The sequence below is a fragment of the Colletotrichum costaricense genome, assembly GCF_030867565.1.
Source record: "Colletotrichum costaricense strain IMI 309622 chromosome Unknown Scaffold_19.1, whole genome shotgun sequence".
Lineage (NCBI taxonomy): Eukaryota > Fungi > Ascomycota > Sordariomycetes > Glomerellales > Glomerellaceae > Colletotrichum > Colletotrichum costaricense.
In genome coordinates, this window is record NW_026848248.1 from 561077 (window position 1) to 577346 (window position 16270).

At 53.1% G+C, this 16270-nt stretch overlaps 4 protein-coding genes across 4 annotated transcripts; 3 read left to right on the top strand and 1 right to left on the bottom strand.

The window, feature by feature from the left end:
* Positions 1 to 1308: 1308 nt before the first annotated feature.
* On the top strand, positions 1309 to 4118 carry CCOS01_14036 (uncharacterized protein; the record flags this gene model as incomplete). Its single annotated transcript, XM_060462180.1, has 3 exons — positions 1309 to 2734; positions 2779 to 3454; positions 3506 to 4118. The coding sequence occupies 3 exons, from the start codon at positions 1309 to 1311 to the stop codon at positions 4116 to 4118; spliced, it is 2715 nt and encodes a 904-aa protein (XP_060307276.1).
* A 1650-nt stretch (positions 4119 to 5768) lies between these two features.
* CCOS01_14037 (ribosomal L15) lies at positions 5769 to 6763 on the top strand (the record flags this gene model as incomplete). Its single annotated transcript, XM_060462181.1, has 3 exons — positions 5769 to 5855; positions 6113 to 6269; positions 6396 to 6763. 3 exons carry the CDS (start codon positions 5769 to 5771, stop codon positions 6761 to 6763), a joined length of 612 nt encoding a protein of 203 aa, XP_060307277.1.
* Positions 6764 to 7865: 1102 nt separating this feature from the next.
* Positions 7866 to 8693, bottom strand: CCOS01_14038 (uncharacterized protein; the record flags this gene model as incomplete). The annotated part of the gene is made up of 1 exon (XM_060462182.1): positions 7866 to 8693. The coding sequence occupies one exon, from the start codon at positions 8691 to 8693 to the stop codon at positions 7866 to 7868; it is 828 nt and encodes a 275-aa protein (XP_060307278.1).
* Positions 8694 to 13166: 4473 nt separating this feature from the next.
* On the top strand, positions 13167 to 15613 carry CCOS01_14039 (uncharacterized protein; the record flags this gene model as incomplete). The annotated part of the gene is made up of 6 exons (XM_060462183.1): positions 13167 to 13334; positions 13462 to 13935; positions 13990 to 14828; positions 14880 to 15075; positions 15129 to 15470; positions 15527 to 15613. 6 exons carry the CDS (start codon positions 13167 to 13169, stop codon positions 15611 to 15613), a joined length of 2106 nt encoding a protein of 701 aa, XP_060307279.1.
* Between the last annotated feature and the right edge of the window lie 657 nt (positions 15614 to 16270).

A 16270-nucleotide genomic window follows, 5' to 3' on the forward strand; every position in this document is an offset into this window, starting at 1 on the left:
ACAATACAACACGCGCGCGCAGCACACGCATAGCTTCTCCATTCGACGACAGCCCCAGCTTTGCTGCGTGATCCCTCGCCGTACACCACGTTGATTATTTTCCTTTGGGCAACTTTGGGTCTGGGTTAGACGAACTGGTTTAGACGACTTTTCGCGCTTTTTTCGGCTCCCGTTTTACGCGCGCCATAATCATCTTGCTTCATCGCCATCTCTCGCTCTCTCGACGCTCTCACTCACCCACTCTCTCCCACTCACTCACTCCCTCAACCCCCTTCGACCAACGACCTCACAGCCTGGTCACTGTGCGGACTACCTTTTCTCTTTCCCTGCAACGGCACATCGCGACTCCTCTCAGGGCAGCATTTCTCCATAACGCCTCGACCCGACTCGCCTTGCCGCGCCACGCATCAGTCGTCACCTACGAGCCTCTGCCGCGCCTTCCCACATCGATTTCGCCTCGGTCACCCGATCAGATTGTTTCCTCAGCATCTAGAAATTGCAACATTTGATACCCTGGCGATAGATCTACCCGGTTTCCCGCAGTTCGGTACGTACCCTGTTTTCACTCGTCTGCTGTACGAATCACACGCTTCATGTCGCAAGGCTGCTGCTGTCTGGCGGAAAACCCTCCGAAGACAAGCTCCACTGCCTTTCCTTGGGTACATTTCGTCGTGTCTGTCTGATTCTGTCTGAGTGCGACTGCCTCACGCGTGTCACCCAGCGCTGCCCAAGCTCAGATCCCCGTCTTCCCTCGGCACCTTGGCGAGATCACCTCGACATCGTGGTCTACCACAAAATTCTGTACTCGCTCACATTCGCATTTGTGTCTTCTCATCAAGTATTTGCCCACTTTACCCTTTCGTGCGCCAGGCCTCGAACGTCTCTGTCTCGTGGCTCGTGGCTCGTGGCTCGGACCTCGTGGCGCCTTCCAATTGCCCTTCGCCAGTTGCTGTCAGCTTTGACCTGCAGCGCAAGCCGCAGCTCGCCGTGACACCCAAAGCTGGTTGCGGCGAAACTCGTCTCTTTCATCTTGTCTCACAGCGCTTGCCTTTAACGTTTGATGACCTAGCTGCTAACTCAACTGCTAGTCTCATTCGGAGTTTACCGCCTTTCATCCTTCTTTCAAGAACACCTGACCAAGCTTCGTCAGCCCATCACTTACTTTTCTCCCGTTTGAACAAATCGTTTCTCTAAAGTCTCCAAAAAGCTATCAAGCAGCTCACCTCTGTCAATTTCAGTAATTGATCAGGTACTCAGAAGTGGACCAGACTTTCCGTTTTTCCATCGGGAGGCAACAATAGGTGGACAATGAGTTCTGGTACGGGAAGTACTAGCAACGCCAAACCCGGCCCGTCTTCCAAACAGGGTCAGGGCACTTTCTCCGCAGTGAACAGCCACGCCATTCTTCTTGATAAGCTTAACCGTCGATCAACGCCCGACTCTGAAGCTTTAGCCAGCTCAGACGACGAGGCTGATTCTCATCGCCAAGAGCCACCTCAGCAGACGCAACCTCAGAAGCCTGTCAGAAGAGCTTCTTGGCTCAACGATACTACTCAACCGCTGCCTCGACCCCGAAAAGGTTCATTCGCGAGCAGCTCCATGTCTCCTACGGCTTCTCACCCAAGCACCCCTTCCGCGGAAGGAAACGCGCCTTGGAGCACTCACACCCAGTCATCCGGCGTCATGGGTCGCGCTCCTGTTCCGGGAGCCTCCTTCACCTGGGGCACCGGCATCTGGAACAACGAGAGAAAGGATCCTCCCTCGCGTCTGAGTGAGGTTTTGCCCTCGCCCACATCGACTATGCCACCTGGATCAGCTGGAGGCTCCTTTTTCAACCCCGATAGCTATGGACAGACATCTCCTGCGCCGCGAGACTCTGGCCCCAACGCTCAAATCCCCTTCGCGATCCCCCTTCACCCTACGCCTAAGACGTACCGTTCTCAGTCGTACTCAGTTGGTCAATTGGAACCCGACGCGCCTCCGGCCGCTATGAGCAGCTCCACGATTCTTGGTCGCGGACGTGCCCATGGACACTCTGGCCTGCAGCACCGGCCTTCCCGGCCCAGCATGCTGAGTGAGATGTCGAACGAGGGAGGCCTGCTTGGAAAGGTCAAGGAGGTGGATGACGATGACGATGAGAGTGCGACAGAATCAATGCAGAGTTCAATGCATCAGTCTGCTGAGGCGAAGACCATCGAGCTGCTTGCTCGCGAGAATGCGATGCTGCGTCAACAACAACAAGCGCAGCAGCAGCAACAGCAGCAACAGCAGCAGCAGCAGCAGCAGTATCAGAACCGACTCCGTCCTAGAGCTTCCACCGGAGCTGCGTACGGTCTTGGTAATGGTTACACCTTGCGCGAGGCCGTTCCCGAGGAATCTGACTTTGCCATCGACGAACTTGATGAGGCCAATGACGGCAGTGAGATGGCGGCGAAAAGAGCTCTGGGTCGTAGAATGAGCGAGTTCGGGGCGTCAGGGTTCCGCTCGCCGTACGAGAACAGAAAGTTGGAGAACGTTAAGAAGGCATTCTGGCACAGCTCTCTCGGTTTTGGCGGTCCTGAAGGCCAGCAGAGCCGCAGGCACTCATTTGCGGATATTCCTACCCGCCAAGGTTCCATCAGCTCCATCAACGAGTCTTTCAACGCGCTCGACACCCCCATTGCTGAGCAGCCGCAACCCCAGGACTATTCCTTGGCCTATTCGGAAAACCAGAACTACCCCCTCGGCAACACAGGTAAGTTGGGCTATTACTTTGGCATGAATCAAGCTGACTCATAGATAAAGCTGCTTACTTTACTCCCGGTGGAGGTCTTGCTGCTCCCCCCCAGAGCATGCAGTTCAACAACACTTTCCCATCGGCCTACTCGATGCACCCTCCTTATGGAAACCGTGCACCTTCGCCCCATCGCAATGTGTATGCCATGTCGCAGCCGCGCCACAACCAGCTGCTTCACATTGTCTTGTTCAAGTGCGCTAGAGCGGATGTCTTCTACATCCAGGAGGGTACCGGCTTGACCGTGAAGCCCGGTGATCTCGTCATCGTCGAAGCTGATCGAGGAACTGACTTGGGCACTGTCGCCCGCGACAATGTCGACTGGCAAACTGCCAAGGAGCTCAAGGAGCATTACGCAGAGGAGCAGTACAAGTGGCTGATGATGTATTCTCAGAATGCCGCTGCTGCCCAGGATGGTACAGGAGCTGGCCTTATGGCGGCCGCAAATGGTCTCCAGGGCAGCGCTGTTGGCGGAATGGGCCCGCCTAATCAGCATGGTCATATGCAGGAACCCAATGCTGGAGAGCTTAAGCCTAAGCTCATCAAGCGCCTGGCACAGAGTCACGAGATCCACGCCTTGCGGGACAAGGAGGGCAACGAGGCCAAGGCCAAGCGAGTCTGCATGCAAAAGGTCAAGGAGCATGGACTGAACATGGAGATTCTCGATGCCGAGTTCCAAATGTAAGTGTCTGGACGAACCTGACGAACAGAGGTGAGGCTAACTGCGCACAGGGATTGGAAGAAGCTGACATTCTACTACTTCGCTGATTCGTACATCAACTTCAATTCGCTCGTTACGGATCTGTTCAAGATCTACAAGACCAGAATCTGGATGTCGGCCATCAACCCGGCATCCTTCGCCAGTCCCACCTTGGGTATTCAGGCGCCTAGCGGCGTCGGACCCGGAGCGGTTGGCGTGGGTCGCGGTGGATCGAACAATTCCGAGCGACGCTCCGCGCAGCAGCAACAGCAGCAGAACCAGGAACAGCACTCGGGAGGATTCGGTGGTTCAGGTCCACCTGGCCGTGGATTCCAGAACTCATTCACCCCGCCGTTTGGTGAAAGGCCTGGAGGTCCGGCCGGTGGCTACGGTCAACCGAATTATCCCTATTCGCACATGGGCGGCATGGGCACTGCGCCCAGGCCTGGAAACATGCCCTACGTCCCTGGAGTTGTTCCGTCGCTCGATAGCTACAGCTTCCCTGGCGCAGCTGACTATCAGATGCGATCTCGCTTCCAGCCGGGAACAGACGGACCTGGCCCGCATGAGTCAGGCGTGGGCCCGATGAACACTCAGAGTGAATGGGCTACCGCATTTCAGGGCCTTTCCTTGAACAGTCGCTGATGATACAGGCGCCTGACGTTGGAAACGGCCACGATATTGGTTTCTCATGTTCCACCGCGAACTCGACCTTCTCAACGGGCATTCCATATCCGTTCGTCGTTCGGCGAATTCTTACCAACTGTCGGCCCAGCGGCTTATCGTACGTTTTTACGATTGGCATGGTTGTGGCATTGTAAGCATAGCCTGGGCTGCAGAGTCTGGCAACACTTTTTTTTATTTCCTCTTCTCACTGTCGGAGTTGGACGGCTTCAAACTTTGCAAAAACTGGCGGGACCTTTGTGCTTCTTTCGGACAGAAAAAAGAAGACATAAAGGACGAAAAAATGGGAAGACATGCTGGATCCCCAAACACCTTCATTTTCACTTTTACTCTACAGGCTTGTTTCGAGACTTTGCAATTACGGCCTAATTTCCCACCAGCACAACCCCCAATTCATGATGAATGAGAGATTCAAGAGGAGATTGAGAGACTTTCACTACTACTCAGGGCACTACCGTCATAGACAGAGAGACTTGTTTTTTACTTTTTTTCCACACAAGCATGGTGTAACCCGAGACTAAAAAAAAAAGGGACTTGTGTTTCTGGGTAATGGGCCAATGTCGGATTCTTGTACGAAAAATCTTGCTTTTCCGTCGACTTTTAGGTATTTGAGAATATGAGGGCCAGAAATTCAATGCCTTTCTATTCTAATGTGTCTGTGAAGTATCCATCTCTCACTGCCTGTCTCTCAAGGACCATCTCTATCAATGACTTGGAGGAACTTCCTATGGCATCTGCCTAGAACGTGATAAGACCATCGAAGCTAAGTTCGAGCGCAAGCGTCAGAGCCTAGAGTTTTGGAACATATTTTCAGATTGGAAAATTTAATAAGAGTGTGTGGAGAGAAGAGGTGGAAGCCTGAAAGGTTTGCACATAAAGGCAAGCTGGGCTGGATGAAAGAATGTAACCGCAAGGTAGGGTAGACGAGACTGCCTGATAGTCGGGTAGTCATTTATCACCACGTCGCTGCAAGTCACTTGGAGTTTTCCATTGAGTATGACGGAGACATTGCAAACTCATTTGTCGTTCTCCGTCTAGACCCTTCCCAGATTTTGTGAAATGGTAGGGAGGGTAGACTTTAGAAATGAAATCTGCACCGACTGGCGACGAGCGTGTAAGTCGAAATCGAAATGATCATCAGTTTATGAGGTAGTCAAAGTCTCATTGATAGGCCGTTCATGGCTGCGAAGAATCATACAGGTCCCACAGTTTCCCTAAATGTGCCTGTTAGAAGAAATCCTTCCATCTCTACGCCTAAGCACACCGAGCTCACTTCACCGAGGGAATGCCACACACCGAGACGCGAGCCCCATAATTAGGTTCGGGGCAAGCCCAGCCCCAGCTGAGCTAGCCATTTTAGGACTAGTACGACCGCACAAACTCTACCCTTCCTCGATTTTTCCCCTTCCACTCGAACATTTCTCAATCGTCGTCCAATTCATCAACACCACCACCAAAACCTCGGCAGCCGGATTTTACGTGAACAGCTGGTTTGTCCCCCCTCCCCCCGTTCCTTTTCTTCGACAACCTTTGTCGCTCTCTTCTTTTCTCAATCGTCACCACATCTACCAAAACCGAAGAGGCTAACCTGACGCCGTCGCCGCAGTCAAAATGGGTGCCCTCAAGTATGTCGAAGAGCTCCAGAAGAAGAAGCAGTCCGATGTGATGCGCTTCCTTCTGCGTGTTCGCTGCTGGGAAGTACGTTGAAACCACCCGATTCCGATACCATGTGGACGCACGACAAAGTTCAATTCTCCTCGATCTCGCTTCTCCCTCTCTCGATCAACCCCCGAACCCGAAAATTTTCGATGCTGGATTCCTTTCTATTGAGGGGTCTCGAGGTCCAAAATTTCTCGGTTTGAGGGTATCATGAGGGTCTAGTGGAGACTTGGGGGGAAAACTTTGCGTTCCTGCTATACACTCGTTGAACATTTGCTGAGAGTGCATCAATATAGCTCCGACAGCTGAATGTCATCCACCGCGCCTCGCGTCCCTCGCGCCCCGACAAGGCTCGCCGCCTCGGTTACAAGGCCAAGCAGGGCTACGTTATCTACCGTGCCCGCGTCCGCCGTGGAGGCCGCAAGAAGCCCGTCGCCAAGGGTGCCACCTTCGGTACGTTGCGAATCCTTAACGAGAGGGAAACAGTCTGCGTCTCTTGAGGACCGAGCTGGTTCCCCCTCATACGACACTCTCACCAGCGAGAGGGACGAATTTGCTAACGGGAATGGAATCATACAGGCAAGCCCACCAACCAGGGTGTCAACCAGCTCAAGTACCAGCGCTCCCTCGCCTCCACCGCCGAGGAGCGTGTCGGCCGCCGCTGCGCCAACTTGCGCGTCCTCAACTCGTACTGGGTTAACCAGGACTCCACCTACAAGTACTACGAGGTCATCCTCGTCGACCCCCAGCACAAGGCCATCCGCCAGGACCCCCGCATCAACTGGATCGTCGCCCCCGTCCACAAGCACCGCGAGGCTCGCGGTCTCACCGCCACCGGCAAGAAGTCCCGCGGCCTCAACAAGGGCCACCGCTACAACAAGACCCAGGCCGGCCGCAGAAAGACCTGGAAGCGCCACAACACCCTGTCCCTGTGGCGCTACCGGTAAACGGTTTCGCCCACTCGCACTGGACGATTCTGAAAAGGCTACCGGGCCGCTCGCGTACCACGACTGTCTTACTACGAGTACGGCTTCGGCTGCCAGGTGTGGTGTTCGCGGAGGACACGACGACGGCGGTGGATCATCATCATCATGGAAGGTATTCGGGATTTGGCCACTACTTTCACGACTTGGGAAAGCACTTGATATCATGCGCTGGAGTGTTCTTCTTCCTCTGGCTTGAGTCCCAGAGGTCAAAAAGGCTCAATCGATACGAAAAATGGAACACAACTTTTTCGAGGTTCTTAACTTGAGAAAACTTGGAGGGCTCGGCGTACAAATGATGAATTATGTGATTTCAATGTGATACACTTGAACAAAAATTGTCTCCTCCTCGATCCTAGTGCTACATGCGATTTTCGTTCTGTTATTGTGTCTAAATCACATCCGTGCAAAGAGGATGCTTCTCCCACCCTCATTGATATTATTTCTCTCCTGCCATAATGTGTACAAGGCGAATACTACAACTCAATGTGCAACTTACACAGTGAACTGTTGCCCCTTTCAACTGCATTTTCTGTGCTGAAAATTTCAACCAGGGTTTCGACGGTGTGGGGACTGGTAGCGATTCGAAATGGATACGACTGCGGAGACCATCGTGTGATGATTCCCTCAGGTCCCTCTCTCAAAGCCCACGACCTCAATTCTTACATCCCCTAGGCTTGCGATGCTCCTAAATAGACTCCCCATCAGACACCTGAAAGGGCAGTGTTTCTCATTATTACGGCGTATGGTCAAGACGGAATTGATAACAAAGCTTTATAATTATGACTGATCCCTCAATCGTGCATCTACTTCTGTTTAATGCCTGATAATCGATTGCTGGTCATGATCAGTGAAGAAAGATTCCTAAATCTCATGTTCCTCGCCGTACACCGTGCCGTCGTGTCGGGTATTTTTTCAAAGCCAAACTAAATCATCCGTGAAACGCCGTTCCACCCTGCCTAATAGGGATGTATATTCTGTAATACCAAGGCTGCTGTGAAGTCCGTTGATTTCAATCTCATCGAGACATAGAAGAATGTCGTGTGCGAGCAACATCCGCCACTCTTTAGAAGCGGCTCACGTTGCTGGCCAGGCTGTATTTGGTATGACGGTGGCCAGCCATGGCGGGGTGCAGAGCAGTAGCCGGACGAGAGATATCGGGCATGATGGGGCTGCGGCGGGATTCATCGTAGTCAGGCTCTGATTCGTGGCCCTGCTCGACATCGTGAGCGATAGGGTGGCTGATGTTGGGACGAGGGCTGGTATCGTCGTTGGTTTTGCTCCAAGGAGTGAACTTCTGCGTGAGGCGCTTGAACTTGTTGTTTGGCTTCTCGTTGCGAATCGAGTTGCTTCTGACAGAGTATCCGTCAGCGTACGAGTTCTTGCCGGAGGCAAGGGTGCCGTCGCTGCGAATGTTGCGGGCGTTGATGCCGTTGCTGCCATCCCGGAAGACAATGGACGAGATGATGTTGAAGAAACCAAAGGTGATGGCCAGAATGCCCGAGGCGAGGATGAGACGCCAGAGAGGAAGACCAATAGTCTCAACAGAGTAGGCGGGCACCGTGATACCCCCAAGAATGTGGCAGCCCATGACGACCATGGCGATTCCCAGCCAGCTGAGGCCATGCTCGGGGGAGAGGGTCGGCCAGTTGCGCATGAAGTAGGCGCGGAAGACGTTTAGCTCGGAGACAATGAGGAAAATGGCGAAGCAGAAGGTGAAGAAGCGGGAGGCCGAATCGAAGAAGGCAAAGTTGCCCTTGAGAATGGACATGACGATCATGGTCCAGGTGGCGGCGCTGACAGCCAAGAGGCCGATGATATTGAACGCTCGGAAGACGTTGAGGATCAAGTGACCCGAGCCACGAAGGCTGGAGTTTTCAGAGAGGTTGAACATTTTTTGATTGTAGTTGGAGAACAGCAGTTGCGACGTTTTCGGTTTTTCGAGGCAGCCGTATGTGTTTGAGTACTCGGTAGCTCTGGTGAAGAGTATCGAGGTCCTGGGGTAGCATTAGTGACGAGTCCGAGATCGACCAAGGGCGAACCACCATACAAGTAAGGAGAGTATTGAGTGAATAGCGGCTGGTGGTGAGCTCGGTAGCGATGAGGTCCGTAGCAAAATTTCGGTCAGTCCAAGCTGACGAGGTAATCCAAGCGACTGGTGATTCGATGGTAGAGTATCGAGCGCGAGGGTACGATTAGAGACGAGTAGGAAATATTCCCGGAAACCAGTCCAGGAGAGTTGGCGTTATAGAGAAAGTGTTGATGTCTTCACAAAGGAAGGAGACAAGGCGACGAGAGTATGAGGAGGGAAAGATTGTAGGCGAACAGGATTAGTAGATGCCCAAGAACAGAATCTGTTCAAGGCTGTTCAATGGGGAAAGAGGGAAGGGAGCTCCTGCCAGAAAGGATCGGTGGGTAGGTTCGACGTCAAAGGAAGGAGGGACGGGAGCTCCTTCTCCTTTAATACAGATAGGACCCTGATTGACTATGGATTCTTGTCCCACGGCCTGAGCTTAACGAAACATGGGGTGAAAAGTAATGCAAAGCACCTGAAGTAAAGATAGGTAAGTAACTCCGTACCTTGCTCCGAGCAGTGCCCTTAGTCCTTCTCTTCCTGCACGTCACCTGGGATTTTGTCATCCCAGCGACGAGGCAAGAAGAAAGTCAGGTCCAATTTGACCAAAGGGAGCCTGCCCGGTGGCCCTCTCCATTCGCCGTTTCGAATCACAGCCAAAAGTTTCGCGCAACCAGCAACCAATCATTCTAGCGGCGCCAGAGGGCCATCAGGGCCGGGATGCGTCGGCGGAGACTCAGCATGGGGGGGGGGGATGGAGGGGAGACGATGGAGCGTTCATGGGTTCTCTCACGAACGGCTTGGACGATCCCTCGACGTCCCGGGCGGTATGAGAACTAGGATACTGGGGTGTGGGTAAATGGGATATGCGGGATAGAGGACGGGATCATGGAGAGACGCAGATGGTGGACTCGAGAGCGTGATAGCGGGACGAGGTGCTGTGTGCTTCCTGCGGTTGAGGTTCCAGACGACGCCATGCGGCAACCAGACGTGGTTTCAATGAGACCCCTGATCGAGCACGCGCAGCCCAGAGCAGCTAACAACTTTGTCTGTCGGTCATTCTCTCGTTGTCACGGTATGGGTCGGGCAGCGGTGGCCTCGCTGCGTGAGAGTGACACCATCTTCATCGTGGAGCTGCTGATAACCTGTAGCGCTCGCCAGATCGTCGAAGAAGATACACCCGTGACACTCAGCTCGGCAAAGTGCAAAAGACGAGACGACGGAGGGTCTAGAGGGCAGAGACCATGACAGACATGGGTGGCATGAACATGCCGTGGGCCGCTTTCATCCAATCGTGCGCTGAAAGTCGAACTGCTGCAGCTTGTTCAAGTAGAGGGCAAGCAATTCAGGCGCAACGAACCTATGGGAGGGCGGCAAAAGTACAAAGTTGGCGGAGCAGGAGGCGAATATTCAAGCATTGAGAGGTCCAGACGGGATCCGAGGTAGGGATGTCTATGGTATGGTAGACGGGGGAGGTTTGCTCAGGGTTACAAACAAAGTGAACAGTCGAGAGTGGAAGGGACATGGCAACTTCTCAGTTCTCGGGCGCGATGCCGGATTGATTGGATGACGGGCGACGAGACGTTGTTTCATGCGAGTTTAGCAAAGACAGCCGCCGGCCGAAATGCCAGGCACACATGTCCGCTGGGCGTACCCCTGCAGGCGCCATAAGTACCGATTCGCTGTGCAGAGTTGGGCTTCATGGGCCAATTCCAGTGTGAGCGGCAACGCAAGGTACCTGAACTTGCGTCCCACCCTGCGGCAGTGAAGACTTGAAGGCCGTAGGCCCGTAGCTGGCTCTTCCGAGTGCGATTTCGCAGCACGGGCGAGCCCCAAACCTCCGGTACGGAGTCCCCACCGTCATACCGATAGAGCATAAGTCTTTTATACTCCATGAAATCCGATTTTACCAGCGAACGCTCTGTATAATCACTGATATCCAATGTGATTCCGCCTTGTGATTCCACGCGAGTGAGTAATGTGCAACTAACCGCAGCTTGGGTCTCCAAGCCTTGGTCGTTCGGCTATGTTTCTCTCCGATTATTGAAGAACATCCCGAGGCATATGCCCATTTTCAAGTACAAGCTAAAGTAGATATGTCAGACCAGCTGAATAACAAATCCTCAGATCAACATTGTCTGGGAAAGCTGACTTCAGCCATCCTCAAAGACAGCGATTGGCTGCGATCATAGCTCTTCGTGCGTCCGTCTGAGGTAGGCGGCTGAAGGCTTTCCATCGCGCCATGATCACTTACAAGCGGTATCGCCAGATGGTAATGAAACCTGATCGTGAAACCAAAAGACTGGACAAGAGGCGTGCATCTACAGATTGCAGGGCGGCCGTGCCCCCGACAGCTTCCGGTGCATCGGACGGGGCCCGTATTCGATTTCCGAGTTATTTATGACGACTGTGGCCCGTCAAGAGGGTCGCTTGGGATTAAGCGCCCGTCCGCGTACCACCTCATTTCTGATGCCGCCTGTAAGTGAGGTCGTAAGCGTGGTCTCCACCCTCTAGACCACATTTGAGAGTATCTTACGAGGACGACAATGTTTACGCGCGCCAAAAAAGAAGAAATTGCCGCCAGAATATAGAGCTATTCTAAATACAGGGCTCTGTTAAATTCCTGGTTCAACCATTTGAGCCGCATCCTGCGGCGTCTATCTGTCCGATTTAGCGGAACCCCCCAGCCGCCAGTCTTGTACGATGTGGCCACGGCCACATCACCGTGGCAGTGCTGGCGTCAAATATCAATTCCCAGGGTATCAGCTTCGTGAATAGAAGTCGGAAGTGCTGACAGTGCTCGCTCTTCGTCCGGTACTTCATTATTCTTGCGCCAGAGTCTTCATGCTTGACGTTGCCTATTTTGCTCTGACGTAGTTTGCCTCAATTATCAGCCTAATTGAGGAGAAGCCCTGTACCGAAATTCTTTGCGAGTTGCCGACTTGTAAAAGAAGAGCCCACTTCATATCTCCTGTCCCTCTGGCTATCAAGTCTATATCTCAAGTTTCTTGCTTCTAGTTCGACCGCAAGGGTTACTACACAGTTCGGGCAGGGCTCCCGGTGTGTGAAGAGAAGTATAAATGGAATCTTGGAGGCGTTCATTCACTAAACATCCTATGCTGTGATATCAGGCTCAGGCAGACTCATCGGTTGATTAAATAACTTAAGAGGCACTATTTCCCCCGAGTTGCGTGTTTGTATCTTAATAGCAAGTGTCCAGAGTAGATACCCCATACTTGTGTAGAGAAAATAGGTAACTGTACAGGACTTCGTCGATATACCGAGATCATTCTATCTTCATATCTCATTTCTTTCCCAATTGTTGACAATTAGGCGATGTTGTTATGGTAGGCGATTCACGTCTTCTAGGTCGATAGAAGGAATCTACACAACGACATGAGATACCTTGTACCTACCTTGTGGTGGTAGGTACTGAGAGCTGGGAGTGATGGGTGAGCCGAGATGAGATAAGATAAGGAAAACACCGGATGAGGTCAGCGAATCTGTGCGACTCGCACCTTCCAGGTTCCTATTATTTCCCTGCTTGGTAGCCCAAGGCACGTGAGCTCAAGTGGGTCCGTCATTGCCTTTCACTGTCACTTCCTACCTACCTCCATTAGCCTCACGACCCGACGTCAAATTCCTCTCCGCCAGACTTGCTGCAGATTGAGCATTCTTCCATCAAACACAACGACAACTCGCGACCGACATCGCCCCCGGCAAGGATCTGATTCGACTTGATCTGAATCGGTCAAGGCTTTTCTTTTCATTGACTCGTCTCGCTGCGACCAAATCGTGACTACCCAACTGCCACTTCCACTCCCATTTTGCTCTTTGTCTTCGCCATTCTCGCGACGTTCTTCGTACGTTTGGCGACCGTCAATATCTACGAAGGTCCCATCGAATTCTTCAAGCGGACGCGAAAACCATCCACTGGATAATGTTGTGACGGTGTCCTTGCTCTCTGCTTGGATTTGGTTGGCTTTTGGTGGGAGGACTTGAGCAGAAAGAGGGTCTGGACGCGAGAATTGGAATCTGCAAATCGGCCCCTTCCACTTTAGGTTACCTGCGTCGTCTCTCCTTCCAAGCTGCAGACTGGTGCTCCTCCATAATAAGGGTGGTTTATTGTGCTTTCCATTGCATAGGGTGAAGGCGCTTGACTTCGAGGTCGATCTGAATCTTCCCCGCTGCCATTGCGTTGTCACTTTCCTGCAGATCTCGCTCGCCATCGCGTGCTCTTGACAGACAAACATTCATCATCAAGGATATCGCTACCCAGGAATAACCACAATCATGTCGTACGAGTCATCCGCCACAGAAGTCGCTGAGGACTATCGTCAAGCTCTTGAAGACTTGACTACCAATGTGCGATTCGAAATTAGCAATCTGACGATGATTGCAAGAGAGCAGACCGAGCATGCCCAAGTCATCTCTGAAGTCTTGCAGGACCATATCTTGAAGGTAGGCTCTATCCTTCAGCTTTCCGGCAACGGCCCGCGTTGTCTGCCAAGTCCTTCTCAAGCGCAGCTTGGGAAGTCACGAAGCTCCCTTTCCCCAAAGTAACGATCCATGCTGACATGTTTGACAGGCGCCAGCGCACAAGAAGCTCCCAGCCCTCTACGTCCTCGATTCGATTGTCAAGAATGTCGGCACTCCGTACACATTATTCTTCGGAGCAAAGCTATACCAGACGTTTATGGAAGCATACGCGGCTGTTGATGGCCAGGTTCGCCGCAAGATGGATGAAATGCTCCGCACCTGGAAGGAGCCTGTTCCTGGATCTCTGGACAAGCGTCCAGTCTTTGCGTCAGAAGTGACGGCACCTATTGAGAGCGCCCTCATCAAGGCTCGCACATCCGCGCTTCAGGCTCAGCAAGGACGACCAGCAGGTCGCGGCCGACCTGCTGCTGCACCGTATCGCGAAACACCAACACCGCCGGGTATGCGACCTGGCTCGAACCAGCCGATGCCATACGGTCAACCTCCACCCATGCCACAAGCGAATGGCAACCGACCTCCGAGTGCGCCGCTTCCACACCATCCGCAGATGGCTCCTTATGCAGTACGTCCATTCTACCATTTAGCACTTGATATCACACACTGACAGACCTTACAGCCTCCTCCGCCATCATACAGTGCTCAACCTTCGGCAGCTCCTGGTCCCTACCAACCCCCTCCGCAGGTGCCATACGGAGCCGGACTCTCAGGACCTCAGGCTGCTGGGATAAACAAAGACTCTCTGGGTCAAGACATCCAGAAGTTGATCGATGCGTCGAAGTTGGAGTTTGCACAGAACCCCCATGATCATAGTATTCAACAAAGACTCAAGGCGTTGTTGGATGTGCAGAGCTTGCTTCAACATCAGAACTTGCCCCAGGACCAGTTGGTCCTCATTAAGAATCAAGTAGCCGATCTTGCCGTAAAAGTGAGGCCGTTCTCGGCCCAGAGCTCAACCCCTACTGCTACAACTGTCCCTCATCATCCACCGCCGCCACCTGCGGCGCCTGTAGTACCATCTGGCCTGCCTCCGCAGCAAGCTGGAGTGACGCTTGATGCCCTCTTGGGCCAAGGAGCTCTTGCTGCTCTGTTGTCACGGCAGTCAGCCACGCCACAGCTTTCAACGCCGCCGCCCCCTCCTCATGCCAGCATGGCGATCCGGTCTCCTCCCCCACAGAGGGCCGAGCCGCAAAGACAGCCCAGTGCGCCGCCGGCAACAGATCCTATGGCGTTGCTGGCCGGCTTACGGCAAGCCGGAATCCTTCGAGGAGCAGCTCCAAGCGCAACACCGACGCCAGCAGCCCCAGCACCAGTGCCCCCTCCAGGGATGCCTATGATGCCTCCCGGATTCTTGCCCCCTAACATTGCAAGCTTGCTGGCTTCCGGCCAACTGCCGCCAATTCCTCCGCTTGGGGGTATGAGCGGCAACCAGCTTGATGCGGCGGCTTTGAAACAACAGTCAGTTTATCTCGGAATCTTACCGGAAGCACGAATGCTAATCCTTTCCAGATTCCAACCTCACTTAATCCCGTCTCTCTTTGAGCAGTTGGGTCCTCAATGCACCCAATGTGGTAGACGTTTCAAGACGGATGATGAGGGTAGGAAGAAGAAGATGGCGCATATGGATTGGCACTTCAAGGCACACCAACGACTCGCAGAAGCAGAGAAAAGAGGCCAGCACCGAAGCTGGTATGTCGATAACAATGTGAGTCACCATCAGCCCCTTATAAACCTTTGGAATAGCCTAACATCATACAGGACTGGGTCAAGTCCCGAGAGGCCATTGATGTCGACCACGTTGCGGCTGCGGACAAGTCTTCGTCTAGTCCTGGCCGAGGGAAGAAGGAGGCCAAGCCTCGATATATTCCTGTGCCAGATGCATCCAGCGGGATCAATAGCAAATGTCCCATCTGCCAAGAGAAATTTGAGAACAAGTGGCTTGAGACTGCTCAAGAATGGGTGTGGCTGGATACTACGTTGGTCGGCAATCGAGCATATCACTTTAGCTGTCATTCGGAAGCGACACAAGCACGCGAAAGCACACCAGTCTATACCAAGAGAGCGCCTGAGCCATCGCACGGCAAGAAGCGCAAAGCAGAGGTAAGCCGGGATGCAACTCTTTTCGCAATGTCGGCAGGGACTAACCATGGTTTCAGGGTGACCAAAAACCGTTTCGCGGAAAGATGAAGAAGGACAAAGACAAAGATACCGTCAAATGGCCCAAGGCGGAACTTGACTACTGAGAGCTGAACAGTCGACACGCGGAAACTCTTCAAGACGCCTGCCAACATCATGCAAAGCACTCGGATATATCTGCAAAAGCTATCAACGGCATTTGCTGCATCTTCACCTGCAGGACGCCTCATCGACAATCATCACGCATTGCCGAGTCACGCCCATCAGCCTGTCATAGAGCATATTATCCTATGGCGGTGAGGCGACACAGTCGTGTATGCGACAGGATTGCCAACGCGCCCATGGAGGACACAAAAAAGCAATATTTAATGGGGTCCGGTCCAGCAAGAGAGCCGATCGTTGGGGATCGGCACGGACGGAACAACGGAAAGCGGACACAAAAGAAGTGTGGTGAGGCTCCGTTGTTCGGAGTTGCCGGGCAAAAGATCGGCAGACCATCTTCGATATCGCAGTTGGTTCACCTGCTTGGCAAGGCTAGGCCGCATCAGCAAAGACGGCGTGGTTATCAGCCCAGAACAGGGGAAGAAAGTCAGGCAAGACGAAAGCCGAACACACCGCAACACCGTACAGGTGACAGCGAAGCATCAGGGGCGGCCTGGTCGGGTGTTCACATGGCATGCAGAGATTTTTCTTTCTCGGTGTGCTATCGTGCTGCCGAGATATGGAGTTTATTAACAAACGAAATACCCAGTACGGCGGTGGTC